Raw genomic sequence first — 16,424 nt, 5'->3', positions numbered from 1 at the left:
ATGCGCAAGGACTGACTTTATTTTAAATCCTTGGCTGTGGCCTGCAGAGCCCAGATGCCATCCTGGGGCTCCACCCCGACCTCTGGCTCTCCAGGGCTAGCTGTAGAGAGGCCTCTGCCCCAAGTTTAGAGGCTAAGCCTGCAGGCTTCTTGACTCGGGGCTGTCCTGGGATCCCACTCTCCCAGCTTCATCAGCCCCGGTGTCTTCCGACGACCTCCAGAAAGACAGGCCATGAGGAGAGGGTACACCTGGCCTCTGCCCTGGAGGCCCCTCTGCCTTCGTGGCCGAGTCTGGCAGGGAACTACCGTGTTTTATCTTGGTGGTCACCCTCCCCTGCCCCTCTCTGCCCCACCCACTCTGCGGATGTTCCCTGGGCTGGTGTGAACTAGCAGGTATGGCTGTAGGAGGTCAGAGGGCCCTTTCCAGGGGTCACCAACTGTCCTTATAAAGTGGGCAGACAAGAACATCTTGACTGAATGCACTGCTTCGTGACCCAGCTTTGCCACCTGCCACCCACATGGCTCTGGGCAAGTGCTCTGGTGGGCTAGTGATACAGATTAGAAGAGGATATTATGTTTAATGAATTACGTCAGGTAAAGACTAATACTATTTGGTGTCACTTACATGTAGAATCTAAAAAGTAATACAGGGCTTCCTAGGTGGCTCAGTGGTAAAGAATCTGCCCACCGATGCAGGAGACACAAGAGACATGGGTTGGATCCCTGGATCGGGAAGATCCCCTGGAAGAGGAGATGGCAACCCATTCCAGTATTTTTGCCTGGAAAATCCCATGGACAGAGGAGCCTGGCAGGCTACAGTTCACGGGGTCACCAAGAACTGGACATGACTTAGTGACTAAACAATGACAAAAAGTAATACAAGTGATTGTGCATTCAAAATAGAAATAGAATCACAGACATACCACACCAACTTCTGGTTATCAGAAGGGAGAGGGGAGGTGGCAGAGATAAATTAGGAATATGGGATTAGCAGATAGAAATTACTAGATACAAAATGGATAAGGAATAAGGAGATACTGTATAACACAGGGAATTGCACCCATTATCTTGTAGTCGCCATGCTGTATACTTGGAACTAACACAATACACAACTCCAATTAAAAAGGAAAAAAAGTGAATACCTCCATGTAGAGTACGGGGCCTTGGCCTGTGACAAGGGCTCAGTGGTGCTGGTTGAAGTTGGTATTGTTATTCTGCGTGAAGCTGCAGAAGGGACTGTGTTGGCTCAGGCTCCTCTACACTGACAGCATGGCCTGGAGCACCATCTGTTCAGCCTCAGTTTTCTCAGCTGCCAAATGGGGAGAAAGGATCTCACGTAGTCACAACGCGAGCATGAACGTCAATGAGCTGATGGGAGCGGAAATTCTCTTCACAGTGGGAAAGCAGCTTGTGCTTTCTCGGCTATGCTGTGGCTGTCATTGCTGGACACTTGCCCAGGAGGAGGAGAAAGGGGCAGGAGAGGAAAGGCCCTGTAGCCTCGCTGACTGACTCCAGGGCCGCCTCTCTCGATGACTGGTCCTAGGAGGAGTGCGAATGAGGATGTATCCAGAGTCACCATGTGGAACCAAGCCCGCTTCAAAATGTCGTGATGTACTGAAACGGGTTCATGGCCTAAATGCTTATTCTCCCAGAGTAGTAGGGGTGCTAAGAGTAATTAGCCAACCAGTGATTAAACCAGCGGGCCTGGAGGCAGACCCCCATCACGTCATTTGCTGGGAAGGGCTGGTTTGCTCTATGCTATTACTTTGACGGGACACCACCCCTCTGCCCCCTATTCCTGCTTGAGAACCCCAACAGGTTCCCGGGAGTCTGCCCACTTCTCTGTGTAGTAACCTCTGTCCCTGTTGGTTCCCAGGTACTTTGAATTTTACGAGGGCCCTTTTGAGTATAACTCCACAAGATGCCTGGAGCTGAGGCACGAGATCTTGGAAGTGAAGGTGCTCTCCATGTGAGTTTGGCTGGGTGGGTGGTGGGTGCTGGCTGGTGCATGGGGGCGGGCAGGGCAGGGGCTTGGGTGGGGGCATGGCCCAAGGAAATAGGACACTTGGTGGCTCATGACAGAGCAAGAATTAGGTCTGCTTCCCCAGGGCCTCTGGCATTTGGAGAGCCCCGGAGGGCTGGATGTAGGGATGACTATGTTTTATGAAAAATGTCAAGTTCGCAAGGTCACCTCTGGTGACTGTGTTCCAGTCCCCGGCTCAATTACCAGCCTCCACAGTTATCATGGAGCTCTCTTGTATAGAAATTGAAGAGGACACAGGAGTGTCTGTCCTGAAATTCAGTACTTTGTGGCTTAAGCATTGACCTCTTGCTATTGTCTTTTAAAATTTTTATATTTATTCATTTTTTAAATTATTATTTAAAGCATACAGCTTTCAAATGGTACAGTTCAGTTCACTCACTCAGTCGTGTCCGACTCTTTGAGACCGCATGAACCACAGCACGCCAGGCCTCCCTGTCCATCACCAACTCCTGGAGTCCACCCAAACCCATGTCCATCGAGTGGATGATGCCATCCAACCATCTCATCCTCTGTCAGCCCCTTCTCCTCCTGTCCTCAATCTTTCCCAGCATCAGGGTCTTTTCCAATGAGTCAGCTCTTTGCGTCAGGTGGCCAAAGTACTGGAGTTTCAGCTTCAGCATCAGTCCTTCCAATGAACACCCAGGACTGATCTCCTTTAGGATGGACTGGATGGATCTCCTTGCAGTCCAAGGGACTCTCAAGAGTCTTCTCCAACATCACAGTTCAAAAGCATCAATTCTTCGGCACTCAGCTTTCTTTATAGTCCAACTCTCACATCCATACACGACTACTGGAAAAACCATAGCCTTGACTAGATGGACCTTTGTTGGCAAAGTAATATCTCTGCTTTTTAATATGCTATCTAGGTTGGTCATAACTTTCCTTCCAAGGAGTAAGCATCTTTTAATTTCATGGTTGCAGTCACCATCTGCAGTGATTTTGGAGCCCAGAAAAATAAAGTCTGACACTGTTTCCACTGTTTCCCCATCTATCTGCCATGAAGTGGTGGGACCGGTTGCCATGATCTTCGTTTTCTGAATGTTGAGCTTTAAGCCAACTTTTTCACTCTCTTCTTTCACTTTCATCAAAAGGCTTTTTAGTTCCTCTTCACTTTCTGCCATAAGGGTACAAAAGGGCATAAAGTGAGAAGCCCCCTTTCCACAGACCTCCCCTCCCTCAGTCTCCTCCTCAGAGGCCACCCATGTATCTTCATGCATCCTTCCAGAAAGTCCACATAAACCAGCACGCAGATAGCAAGAGAACCGTGCTGGTCCCTCCCCACCCCAGTGCATCGCTCTTTTACAACTGGTGCGAGGGAAGACACATTACATGCTGGACACTCACTCACAGGACTGCCAGGAGTTGAGAAGAGTCTGCGCCCTGTTAATCATGACAGGATGCATGTTGACTTGAAAACCATTACTGTTGACCCTTGAACAAAGCGGGTTTGAACTGCACGGATTCACTTATATGCAGATGTTTGGCGAGAGTTCTGCAGTGCTACTTGAGGTTGGTTGAATCTGTGGATGCAGAGGAACTGTGGATCTAGAGGGCTGCCCACAAGCCCTGTGCTGTTCAAGGGGCAACTGTACACTCAGATGTGGAAGAAATCGGAGCCAGGCAGCGCTGGGCACTAATGTGGACTCAAGGAACCCTGACAGGATCCTGGCACCACTATCAGGCCCACGGCAGGAGCTGCTGCTCCTTTAGCCATTTGACATGATCACGTGATCATGTGGGTCATTGAAAGAGCATGGGCCTTGGGGTCAGGCAGACTTGGGGTCTAAAGCCCACTTGGGCCTTAGCAGCTCTGCATGTTTATACAAATCACTCAACCTCTCTGAGTCTTTCCTTTCCTATAAAAATGGAGCCACTATTAACCTACTTTTAGGTTGCAGTAAAGATTAGCTGAAATAACATATGTGAAAGTATTGAGTTGGCCAAGAGTTCATTCAGGTTTTTCCATATGATGTCACAGATACATAGCCCAGGAGTGCATGTCACAGCAGCACACACAATAGGTGCTCAATAAAAGTGAATGTTCCCCCCCAACCCCTTTTCTTCCAGGAATCAGCAGCAGCAGCAGCAGCTTTGCTGACATTTACAGACCCCATCAGCTTAGTTGTACAGGGAAGTTCTGGGATAAGGCCAGGTGTCCAGCTGGGATCAGCAGTATTGTTCATGGTCTCTGTTCTGACCAGGGGTTGGGGTTAAGGCCAGGTATCCAGCTGGGATCAGCAGCGTTGCTCATAGTCCCTGTTCTGACTGAGGGTCTGGGGTTAAGGCCAGGGGTCACCTGGGATCAGCTTCATTGTTCATGGCCCCTGTTCTGACTGAGGGTCTGGGGATAAGGCCAGGTATCCAGCTGGGATCAGCAGCATTGTTCACGATCCCTGTTCTGACCAAGGGTCTGAAGCTTCCAGAGGAAGCCGAGGAGGTGCTCCCTCTCTATCCATCCCACCCAGCCCTGAGCGGACCACACCATGGAGGGGGCAAGGAGTTAATTGGGCCAAGAGGATTCCAGATGAGGGGGACGGTGCCTGCAGAGGCCTGGGCCAGGAAGGGCCCGCTGTGTCCCAGGCTCTGAGACCGGCCTGAGGGGATACCAGAACTGGGTTGCTGGAGGGCAGGCAGGGCTGGAGCTTGTGAGTCCTGCAGTGCCGGCCAGGATCTAGATTTTATCTCTGTCTGAGGGCCATGGGGCCCTTGGGAGGGTGGGAGGAGTAGGCTGCGGTCGGCGTTGGATATGCTCTGCCGAGGAGCTGTGACTTGGTGACCAAGGTGGCTGCCTGGCCCCCTGTCGGGAGCCAGAGGTGTAAGCAGAGAGCCGGATCTTTTCTCAGAACTCCAAGATCTTAGGCCCTTAAATGTCTCAGCCTGGAAAGCTGGGGCACTGAGAGCATAACCAAGAGTTCACAAAGGGTGAATAATTAATTCTTAAAATTATAAGATGCAGACAGTTTCTTCATGGCTGCCTCAGCATCCAGACAGGAAGCCTGAGAGACCCTGTGAATGGGCCATCCTTCTGTTACAGCCCACACCTCTACCCCACATATTTCCTGTGTGTTTGCGTGAGTCCTTGTATTGGTTTGCTGAGGCTGCCACCACACAGTACCCCCGACCAGGGGGCTTAGACCACAGAACTTTGCTTCCTCATGGCTCTGGAGGCTGAAGGTCTGAGATAAGGTGCCGGCAGATTAGTTTCTCCTGAGGCCTCTCTCCGTCGCTGATATGTGGCCATCTCTCTCTTGCAGGGTCTTCCCTCTTTACCCACGTCCTAATTTCCTCTTATTGTAAGGACATCACTCGTAATGGCGTAGGGTCCACCCTGGTGATGTCATTTTAGCTTAACCACCTCTTTAAAAACCTTATCTCCAAATGGAGTCACATTCTGAGATCTTGGGGTTTGGGGCTTCAGCATAGGAATTTCAAAGAAGCTATAACACAGTCCATAATAGTCCTATCAGAGGGATCATGTTAGAAGTTCCCTGGGCCCTTAAGGGGATTCCCTCACATCTCAGTCTGTAAAGAATCTGCCTGCAATGCAAGAGACCCGGGTTCTATCCCTGGGTCGGGAAGATGCCCTGGAGAAGGAAATGGCAACCCACTCCACTATTCTCACCTGGAGAATCCTATGGACAGAAGAGGCTGGCAGGCTACAGTCCATGGGGTTGTGAGAGTCGGCCACAAGTTAGCGACTAAACCACCATCACCACCGGGCCCTTTGTTTCAAGCCTAAATCTCAAACACTGTGGGGTGTAATAGAATCTCATCCCGCCCCGCACTGTCTGTGCCCACACTCTGTCCCTTGTCAGGACCTTGTGTTAGTGGTTATGAGGCCTCTGTGTGTCTGGCTCTAGGTGTCTCTGCCTTTGGGGTACCCTCTCTGGTCTCCTGAGCTGAGTGGCCGTCCCAGCTGGTAACCTCTGGGCCTTGTCCCTTCTGTCTCTTTCATGTCAGTTGCCCTCCATGTGGTCCCCTGGCCCTGGAGTCTGGGCCCTTGTGGTGGGGGAAACAGGCTGCTTTTCAGGGAGCAACAAGCCCAGTGACTCCTTTCCTGAGTCCTTAAGCTGAGGTCAGTGGGCTCCCCCAGAGCTGAATCTTAGTGGTTCTGATGCCACCTGGGCACCTGTGGGCTTCACTGTGGTCCAGCCCAGAGGCAAGAGCAGTGCTCACAGTGGAGACCATGAGTCATCAGGAAAAGGTTAAATCTCCATCTGTGAATGGAAGGCTCTGGACGGATGTGCCCAGAGGCCCTTCTGGTACATGCATGTCAGCTGGCATTCCATCTGAGGAGACAGGGCAGTGTGTGTGATTCATCTGGGAATGATTCTGATACAAAATTGCTCCAGTCAATGGTAAAAATCAGTTAACCGAAAACCTCCCACATGGTAAGGGCCTCATTCCCTGACAATGTCAGATACAATGAGGAATGACTCTATGATGATTTGTTGCAAAATCACATTGTCCCTGATACTTGTAAAATTTATTTATGTTTTATTTTAGCCATTCTAGGGCCTCTTTAGTTTTAAACCAATTGCTGCCTGTGCTTACACACAGATAGCACCATGCATGCCTGGGACCTCACCCTGGGTCTCTCCTGCCACCCTTTCCCCATCTTTCTGGCCTGGGGAACCCAGGCAGAGCCTCACAGAGACCAGGAGAGAGGCTGGGAGCAGCGCCGGCAGCCCTCTGGGCTGGGACATTCCTTTGCGCCCATGCTTCTCTGAGTCTTGTTGCCTGGCCCTGCCCAGGCTCTGGACGTGTCTGTTAGACGAACGAGTCGGTGGATGAGACCTAGGTGGGGGCAGAGGAGGCCACGGAGGAAAAGGGGAAGAAAGAAGGAGGAGGATGAGGGGATGGTCATCATCTCGCACACGGCTGGGAAAATCAAGTAGCTACCAAAGTTTATAGTAATAAAAAGTGATGGTTTCTGCCCACACCCTCTCCCCCAGCCCTGCTCCTTATGACTCTTGGCTGTTTCTTCTGGGAGTCACCTCGTCCCTCTCAGTCCTGTGCATGCCACAGTCGCCACGTTTAGTGTCCGCTGATGCCCTGCTCTGCTGGGTGAGGATTCCACCTCCTTACCCAGCCCAAACACTCCCTCCACCCCACTTTTCCCAGTTGAGGGGTCCTGCTATTTTTAGTTCTTCTATCTATAGATTGCCTAGATAACCTATTTCTTGTTCTATCAAATACTGGCAGTATCTGTTGGTTCTGTCCTTTGTTAAGAGGAGGGTATCTGGCTTTAGTCATACATGAGTTTACCTTGAGAATGTCAAGGCTGGTGACATTTACATTCTATTTGTAACTATAGCAAGCCTTTCTTGGGTTTTCTCTATGGGCTGACTCCAAAATTTGAAGATCAGAAAATAATGATTCCTATTGCCTTTCTTGTAGATTTCCACCCCTCCTCATTTTGTTTTTTTTTCTGGAGCTTCTAGTCATCTTTTTCCTTTTGAACACTTTGTCTCTATCATGCCCTACTTTTCCCCCCTGCCTCTCCATCAACTAGGCATTCCCCCAAGGGTTTCCCTTCATCCTCTTTATCCATCCTGGACAGGCTGCTCTCTGGGTGGGTCACACACAGTTGTCACTTCCCTTCTCTGCTCCGTAGATTGGATTCACCCATAGCTCCTTCTTTCTTAGTTTTACGCCTTCATTTGCTGCTGCCCATGCTTGGGTAAATTCCCCCAAACTGGTGGGTAATGGTTGAGTCCTTCTGTGTACAAATAATGTAATTCTCTTATTTGTTGATTTGGCGGTGTTGGTATTTTAGGTGAAGATTATTTATCCCCAGAATGCTGATGACCTACCTTCTCCATCATCTCCTAGGGTCCAGGACTGTGTGAGCATATGCTGCTAGTTTTTCCTTTGGGTGTGATCTATTTTTTTTCTGTCTGAGTCTTTACAGGTCATGACGGTTCTGGAATATCAGAACCTGGGCTTCAGGAGACCTGTTACTCCAGAGCTCACTCCAAATTCTTGAACTTTCTCTTGAACTTTCTCTTGGGTTTCTATATATTTCCTCCTCCAGTTTTCTTCCCCTCTTCTTTCTGGTACCTCTAAGAGTTGTATACCTCTGGATTGCTCCTTGAATAGCTTTTCATCTCATCTTTTCTCTCTTTGCCTTTTACTTCTACGTTCTGAGAAAATTCCCTGAGTTCACCTTCCAACCTTTCCTAATGACCTTTTTTTCCCCAAGAACTCTGTTTTTTAGATTGTTCTCAGGACAATCTAGTCTTTTTTATTCCTCTTCTGGAAAATAGTCCTGTCTTGCGAAAAAGGGGTTAAATGCCTGGGATCAACCTTTCATCTTTAAGGTAAAGGTGATCTTCTGCATTTGTAAAGCAATTTATAAGATATTTTATACATATTATCTCATTTGATCTTTCTGACAAAGATCTCATTTGATCTTTGAGATCTGCAGGGCAGAGGTTATTATATCTGTATTACAGATAAAGCAGCTGAGTCTCAGAGAGATTAAATGACTTGTCTGAGGTCATATTGCCAATTGGGAATGAAACCAGGATTCCAGGCTGGGTGTCCAGGCCCAGGTCTTGGTCTAGTGTGTGACAAGGCCTTTGGAGGTACAGAGAATGGGGTCTGGACACTGGTAAGAGTTGAACGTGGGACCCCAGCCTGCAGTGTTGCCAGGGTTGTGTTTCCAGGAGGTGGTTGAGGCCTTGGCCAAGCAGGATGCTCTGCTGGGGACCTGTGGGTGACAGGGAGCAAGGGAGGGCAGCAGTGTGAGTGAGGGTGCCACTGTGTAATGGCCCCTCTCCTTCGATGTCACCTGAGCTCAAGAGGCAAGAGCTGCTGTGGGAGGTTTGGGAAAGCTGGAGGGAAGACGTCCGGATGCTAAAGCTGCAGGGTAGGTTCCTGCCCCAGGGCCTCTGCACTCACTTTTCTTTCTGCTTGGAAGACTCCTTTCCTAGATATTTGTGTGGCTCACTCCTGCATAATTTCAGTTCTTTGTGCGCGGTTCCCCTCTTCAGGGAAGCCTCCCTGGATCAACTCATCTGAAGCACTCACTTTTCTATCCCTGCTTCATTTTTCTTTTTGAAAAATTTTTTCTTTTCTTTATTGAAGTATAGTTAGTATACAATACTATATGTTACAAGTATGCAATATAGTGATACACAAATTTAAAAAATTATACACCATTTTTAGTTATTTTACAGGATTGTTTTTATTCCCTGTGTTGAACAATATATTATCCTGGTAGCCTCTTACTTCAATTTTCTTTGTAGCACTCAGCACTCCCTGACATGGCATTATATATCTGGGTTTGTTTGTTTGTTTTGGTTGTGATAAGAATGCTTAACACAAGACCTACCCTCTTAACAAAATTTTAAGTGTGCAGCCTACTATTGTCAACTGTAGGCACTAAGTTTTACAGCAAATCTCTAGAACTTATTCATCTTACATAATTAAAACTCTGTAACAAATCTTCATTACTCCTTCCCGGAGCCCCTGATATCTATCATTCTGCTCTGTTTCTATAAGAGTGACTGTTTTAGTTACCTTGTGCAAGCAGAATCGTGTAGTATTTGTCCTTCAGCAACTAGCTTTTTCACTGAGGATAATGTCCTCCAGATTCATCCAAGTTGTCACATATGGCAAGATTTTCTTCTTTTTTAAGGCTTCATAATATTTCATATTATGTATTGAACGCCTTTTCTTTATCCACTCATTTATCAGTGACCATTTGGATTATTTCCATGTCTGTCCTGGTTATTCTGAATGATGCTGCAATACACATAGGGGTGTAAGCATTTCTTTAAAATTCTGATTTCAGTTCTTTTGGATATATATCCAGAAGTGGGATTGCTGACTATATTGTATTTCTATTATTAATTTTTTGAGGAATCTCCATACTCTTTGCCCTAGTAGCCATACCATTTTACATTCCCACCAACAGCTTTTCCCTATATGCTTGCCAATACTTGTCATCTTTTTTTTTTTTAATAATAGCCATTCTAATAAGTATGATGTGATATTGTACTGTGGTTTTGCTATCCATTTCCATGATGATTATTGGTATTGACCATTAGTAAGTCTTCTTTGTAGAAATGTCTTTTCAAGTCCTTTGCCCAATTGAAAATTGGGTTCTTTGGTTTTTTGCTATTGCTTTGTAGGGGTTCCTATGTATTTTGGATATTAACCCCTTATCAGATATGTGGTTTGCAAATATTTTCTCCTGTTCAGTAGGCTGTCTTTTTACTCTGTTGATTCTTTCCTTTCCTGTGCAGAGCTTTCCAGTCTGATGGAGTCCCACTTGTCTATTTTCACTTTTGCTGTTTGTGCTTTTGGTGTGGTATCCCACGTATCTGCTTCCATGTGTAAGGTCTATGCAGGCAGGGAGTTGCTTTGTTCCCCGCAGTATCTCTAGATCCTGCCATATTGGGGAATTCAATAACATTTATAGATTTTATTTGAACTCAGACTTATTGATTCATTCATTAATTTATTGATGTACTCAACAAATATTTACTGCTTATCTCCTATGAGCCTTAGCACTAGAGACACAGTCAGGCATGATGCCCTGGCCTGGTATTTACTATTTAGTGGGAATGGTCAGGCAGAAGTAATGACAAGTTATAGGTTTCCCACAAAGTGGAGTGCAGGGGGCTGTGAGTGAGCATCAGCACGATAGCTCAGTTTAACAGAAGGCTGTCCAGACAGAAGTTTTCTCCTCTCTTCCTTTCTGTCACTGGAAATTGTGATCTGCCCTTGGGAAAAGAGAAAGAGAGGGGCACTGTGTCCTTGCAATCAGCCCTACTGTGTGCTGAGCACAGTGTGGGGTTATCTACAGATCTTAAGAAAGTGGTCTCCCACCCTCTACAAACAGATGTTCTTGGGAGAACAGTGCAGGCCTGTGTAGCAGGCATTTGAGGAAGGATGTTTTGAAATGTACCCAGATTGTTTTGATCACATGTAGTAAGACACATGGACACACAAGACTATCGTGAAGGAGCATGTTCTTTGCTCACAGATCCCTAGAGACAGGAGGCATGGCATGCCACTCAGGGATGCATGGGGAAGCACCAGGACTGGTCAGGAGGCAGGAGGGGCGAGTGGAATGCATAGGTGAGACCCTTTATTATGTTTTCTTGGGAAGGAATGGACAAGGTGGGATAAAAAGGTTTAGGATTGGCTAGTTTGCATGATTTCAGTGAGCTCAGTGCTTAGGGCCTGCCCCTCGTTGTCTGATCCCTAGCTCTGGGCTGATGAGGGCAGGGGGCTAGTGGCTCCATTCATAAAGGAGGTGGTTGAGGGTGTGGACTCTGGATTGGTTGGTGTGTGCATGGAAGGCAGGCTTGCTGGAGGGTGCTTTTCTATCTCTAGGAGTTCACTAGGCTCCAGATGCCAGAGAATCAAGGGTTTTGCAAATTAGAAAATACAGTGAATACAAAGGACTAGCCCAGGACTTGGCATAAGGGGGGGACAGGAAGGGAGCGTGTTTGGGGATGGTGACACTGTGTCCAGCCTGGCCCTTTCATGCACTCTCTGTCCTCTACTCCTAAGGGTGAAGCAGTCGGAGCTGTTCGACAGGTGGAAGAGCCTCCAGATGTGCAAATGGGCCATGAACATCTCTGAAGCCAACCAGTTCAAGTATCTATGACTCATCTGTCCTCCCCAGCCCTTCCACGTTTGTGGTTCTCCTGGCCACCTCTTCAGATCTCCCTCGTCCTGCCAGGCCAGCCCCCAGGGGACATCTTCCCTGTAGCTGGCCCTAATTGGGCTTTGAAAACTGGGAGAGGGATGGTTCTGACTCAGCACACAGGCTGAGGCTGGCACCTTGTGGGGCACTGTCTCCCGTGTTCCTGCCCTTAGTCCTGGCAGCACTGGTGCCTGGTCGGTGCTGTCGTCTCCAGTACAGCCCCTGACCACGAGGTGAGACGGGTGAGGTCTCTGGCTGGCCTGTGCTCCTCACGAGTCTTCCATGGCTTTGCCCCGCTTCCCACCCTGCCCCTGGGGCAGCTGCTCGAACTCAGCAGCGCTCTCCCTCTCAGAGCACTTGGGCTCCTACGGCCTAGACCAGCCACTGGAGCATGGCTATACTTTATTCTTGAGCTTCTCTCTAACTGAAATTGACAGATTGCAAGCTCCCAGGAGGCAAGAGCTGTATCTTAGTGTTCTGCTGTCTTTGAGAGCTAAGAAGCTACTAGATGTCCAGTCTCTGTGGTTAGTGGTGAGCTGTAGGGTCTGCTCTACTCTAAAATTCTGGGGGCTTCTGGTATGCTTTTCTTTAATTTAAGTCTGAATTTGGCAATAAGCAGTTCATGATCTGAGCCACAGTCAGCTCCTGTTCTTGTCTTTGTTGACTGTATAGAGCTTCTCCATCTTTGGCTGCAAAGAATATAATCAATCTGATTTTGGTGTTGACCATCTGGTGATGTCCATGTGTAGAGTCTTCTCTTGTGTTGTTGGAAGAGGGTGTTTGCTATGACCAGTGCATTTTCTTGGCAAAACTCTATTAGTCTTTGCCCTGCTTCATTCTGCATTCCAAGGCCAAATTTGCCGGTTACTCCAGGTGTTTCTTGACTTCCTATTTTTGCATTCCAGTCCCCTATAATGAAAAGGACATCTTTTTTGGGTGTTAGTTCTAAAAGATCTTGTAGGTCTTCATAAAACCGTCCAACTTCAGTTTCTTCAGCGTTACTGGTTGGGGCATAGACTTGGATAACTGTGATATTGAATGGTTTTCCTTGGAAACGAACAGAGATCATTCTGTCGTTTTTGAGATTGCATCCAAATACTGCATTTCGGACTCTTCTGTTGACCATGATGGCCACTCCATTTCTTCTGAGGGATTCCTGCCCGCAGTAGTAGATGTAATGGTCATCTGAGTTAAATTCACCCATTCCAGTCCATTTTAGTTCACTGATTCCTAGAATGTCAACGTTCACCTTTGCCATCTCTTGTTTGACCACTTCCAATTTGCCTTGATTCATGGACCTGACATTCCAGGTTCCTATGCAATATTGCTCTTTACAGCATCGGATCTTGCTTCTATCATCAGTTATCTGAATGCAGAGTTCCAAAGAATAGCAAGAAGAGATAAGAAAGCCTTGTTCAGCAATCAATGCAAAGAAGTAGAGGAAAACAACAGAATGGGAAAGACTAGGGATCTCTTCAAGAAAACTAGAGATACCAAGGGAACATTTCATGCAAAGATGGGCTCGATAAAGGACAGAAATGGTCTGGACCTAACAGAAGCAGAAGATATTAAGAAGAGGTGGCAAAAATACATGGAAGAACTGTACAAAAAAGATCTTCACGACCCAGATAACCATGATGATGTGATCACTAATCTAGAGCCAGACATCTTGGAATGTGAAGTCAAGTGGGCCTTAGAAAGCATCACTACAAACAAAGCTAGTGGAGGTGATGGAATTCCAGTTGAGCTGTTTCAAATCCTGAAAGATGATGCTGTGAAAGTGCTGCACTCAATATGCCAGCAAGTTTGGAAAACTCAGCAGTGGCCACAGGACTGGAAAAGGTCTGTTTTCATTCCAATTCCAAAGAAAGGCAATGCAAAAGAATGCTCAAACTACCGCACAATTGTACTCGTCTCACATGCTAGTAAAGTAATGCTCAAAATTCTCCAAGCCAGACTTCAGCAATATGTGAACCATGAACTTCCTGATGTTCAAGCTGGTTTTAGAAAAGGCAGAGGAACCAGAGATCAAATGGCCAACATCCGCTGGATCATGGAAAAAGCAAGAGAGTTCCAGAAAAACATCTCTTTCTGCTTTATTGACTATGCCAAAGCCTTTGACTGTGTGGATCACAATAAACTGTGGAAAATTCCGACAGAGATGGGAGTAACAGACCACCTGACCTGCCTCTTGAGAAATCTGTATGCAGGTCAGGAAGCAACAGTTAGAACTGGACATGGAACAACAGACTGGTTCCAAATAGGAAAAGGAGTACATCAAGGCTGTATATTGTCACCCCGCTTATTTAACTTCTATGCAGAGTACATCATGAGAAACGCTGGACTGGAAGAAACACAAGCTGGAATCAAGATTGCCGGGAGAAATATCAATCACCTCAGCTATGCAGATGACACCACCCTTATGGCAGAAAGTGAAGAGGAGCTAAAATGCCTCTTGATGAAAGTGAAAGAGGAGAGTGAAAAAGTTGGCTTAAAGCTCAACATTCAGAAAATGAAGATCATGGCATCTGGTCCCATCACTTCATGGGAAATAGATGGGGAAACAGTAGAAACAGTGTCAGACTTTCTTTTTGGGGGCTCCAAAATCACTGCAGATGGTGACTGCAGCCATGAAATTAAAAGACGCTTACTCCTTGGAAGAAAAGTTATGACCAACCTAGATAGCATATTCAAAAGCAGAGATATTACTTTGCTGACTAAGGTCCGTCTAGTCAAGGCTATGTTTTTTCCTGTGGTCATGTATGGATGTGAGAGTTGGACTGTGAAGAAAGCTGAGAGCTGAAGAATTGATGCCTTTGAACTGTGGTGCTGGAGGAGACTCTTGAGGGTCCCTTGGACTGCAAGGAGATCCAACCTGTCCATTCTGAAGGAGACCAACTCTGGGATTTCTTTGGAAGGAATGATGCTAAAGCTGAAGCTCCAATACTTTGGACACCTCATGCGAAGAGTTGACTCATTGGAAAAGACTCTGATGCTGGGAGAGATTGGGGGCAGGAGGAGAAGCGGACGACAGAGGATGAGATGGCTGGATGGCATCACGGACTCGATGGACGTGAGTCTGAGTGAACTCTGGGAGATGGTGATGGACAGGGAGGCCTGGAGTGCTGCGATTCATGGGGTCGCAGAGAGTCGGACATGACTGAGTAACTGAACTGAACTGGTATGCTTTTAGTGCAAGAAGACCTCATTGAATGGAATTGACAGGATCCTGGGAATGTGTGTATAAAGTGGATTTCAGCAACGCGGGTCGTAGTTTGAATGTGCTGAGGAGCCATCTGCATGAAGGAATCCTGCATGGGAAGCTGTGAAAAGCAAACAACATTGAGTGTTTTGTATTTTCTATAAAAGTCATTTCTTCCAGCTTGTTGCAGTTCTGGGCCAAGTCTAAAGGCGGCTTTAAGTGGCATGTTTTAGAAATGTGCTGCAGGTACCAGCAGCCCCTAACCAGAGGCCTCCCTGAGGCTGCAGAAGCCCAGCTGAGGCTCAACAGTCGTTTGCAGAGACCCGCAAATCATAGATGTAGAATGCAGGGAAAAGGTCCAAGATCTGTGTTGCCGATGCAGCCCCAATTTCACCTTAGAGTGAAGCCTTATTGTGGGTGGTGTGTGATGGGGAGGCCCAGGCACACCGAGGGCACACTGGTGAGCACTGGACGGGGTCAGTGAGGTCAGGAGATGCCAGAGGATGTTGTTCAGGCTGAGAGCGGCACAGAAACGTCATCAGTGGGAGTCACATATCTAAGGAAATAACGAAGCCACCAGGAGATGATGTGGCAAGAGAAAAACTGGGATACGCGTGGGAGCCTTTGGCAGGGACTAGCCAGCACTATTTGGGGGGAGGCTCTGAGAGCTGAGCCCCTTCTGGTGGTGGGGGCGTGGTTCCAGGTGTGGGAGAGAGAAGTGACATCAGGTCTTGCCATGTTCTATAATAGGTAAAGCTTCGAGGTCAGTGGTCTTCCCCCTTTGCTCTCATTACAAGCTCACTGATGATGAGATTCTAAACTGAGGTGTAGGAACCTGGTGCAGTGGGGTGGGGTGGGGGAATGTGCTGGAACACAGGCGTGAGCATTCCAGTTCTAGGAAAGGAATCCTGTAACAGAGGCTCTCCCCTCCCCTACTGCTTCCAAATGGACACACTTGCCTCCTGGTTTATGTATCAGTCACTCGTGAGCTTGGTTAATATGAGTCAGTCTCCCTCACTGGGATTCTCACCAGTGGGCTGACAAGACGGACCAGCCAGATGCTGCTTTGAAATGCTGACCGGTGGCTCCTGCCTCACCAGGCCTCTGGCCTTCTCTCTGGAAAGCCTCAGTCACAACCCTCCCCAGGAAAGCCTACTCCCTATGGCCAGCAACCAACTGAGCTCCCCTGTGAAGTCTCTGCAAGAGATGGAGTCACAAAAAAGAGTGTGTATACCCTTCTCGGGCTTTGGAAGCTTGGAATCACAGGATTACAGAGGGTCAGAAGAGCCAGCCCTGCATCCTCCAGATGAGGAAACTGAGGCCAGAGAGGGGAGCAGACCTGCCCCGAGCCCCACAGCTGCTGAAGGCAGAGCAGAAACTAGAAGCCAGGCCTCGATGCCAGGCTGGCACCCAGGTTTCCATCCCAAACTTTCAGCATGAACTTTCCAGAAAGCTTGTCCTCACCTTTGGTTGGTAGTCAACATCCGGGCTCCATGGAGACGGTGTTCCATT

General features: G+C 47.8%; 1 protein-coding gene across 2 annotated transcripts in view; it reads left to right on the top strand.

Annotated features, from left to right (window-relative positions):
* Positions 1 to 16,424, top strand: part of ST8SIA5 (ST8 alpha-N-acetyl-neuraminide alpha-2,8-sialyltransferase 5) — a 69,738-nt gene that overhangs the window by 42,204 nt on the left and 11,110 nt on the right. For both annotated transcript variants that reach the window (XM_013974426.2, XM_013974425.2), the window contains 2 exons: positions 1,876 to 1,968; positions 11,575 to 11,661. In XM_013974426.2, coding sequence (XP_013829880.1) covers positions 1,876 to 1,968; positions 11,575 to 11,661 — 180 coding nt within the window. The remainder of the gene's footprint in view (positions 1 to 1,875; positions 1,969 to 11,574; positions 11,662 to 16,424) is intronic.

The sequence above is a fragment of the Capra hircus genome, chromosome 24 (assembly GCF_001704415.2).
Source record: "Capra hircus breed San Clemente chromosome 24, ASM170441v1, whole genome shotgun sequence".
Lineage (NCBI taxonomy): Eukaryota > Metazoa > Chordata > Mammalia > Artiodactyla > Bovidae > Capra > Capra hircus.
This window is presented reverse-complemented; position numbering and strand designations above follow the sequence as displayed.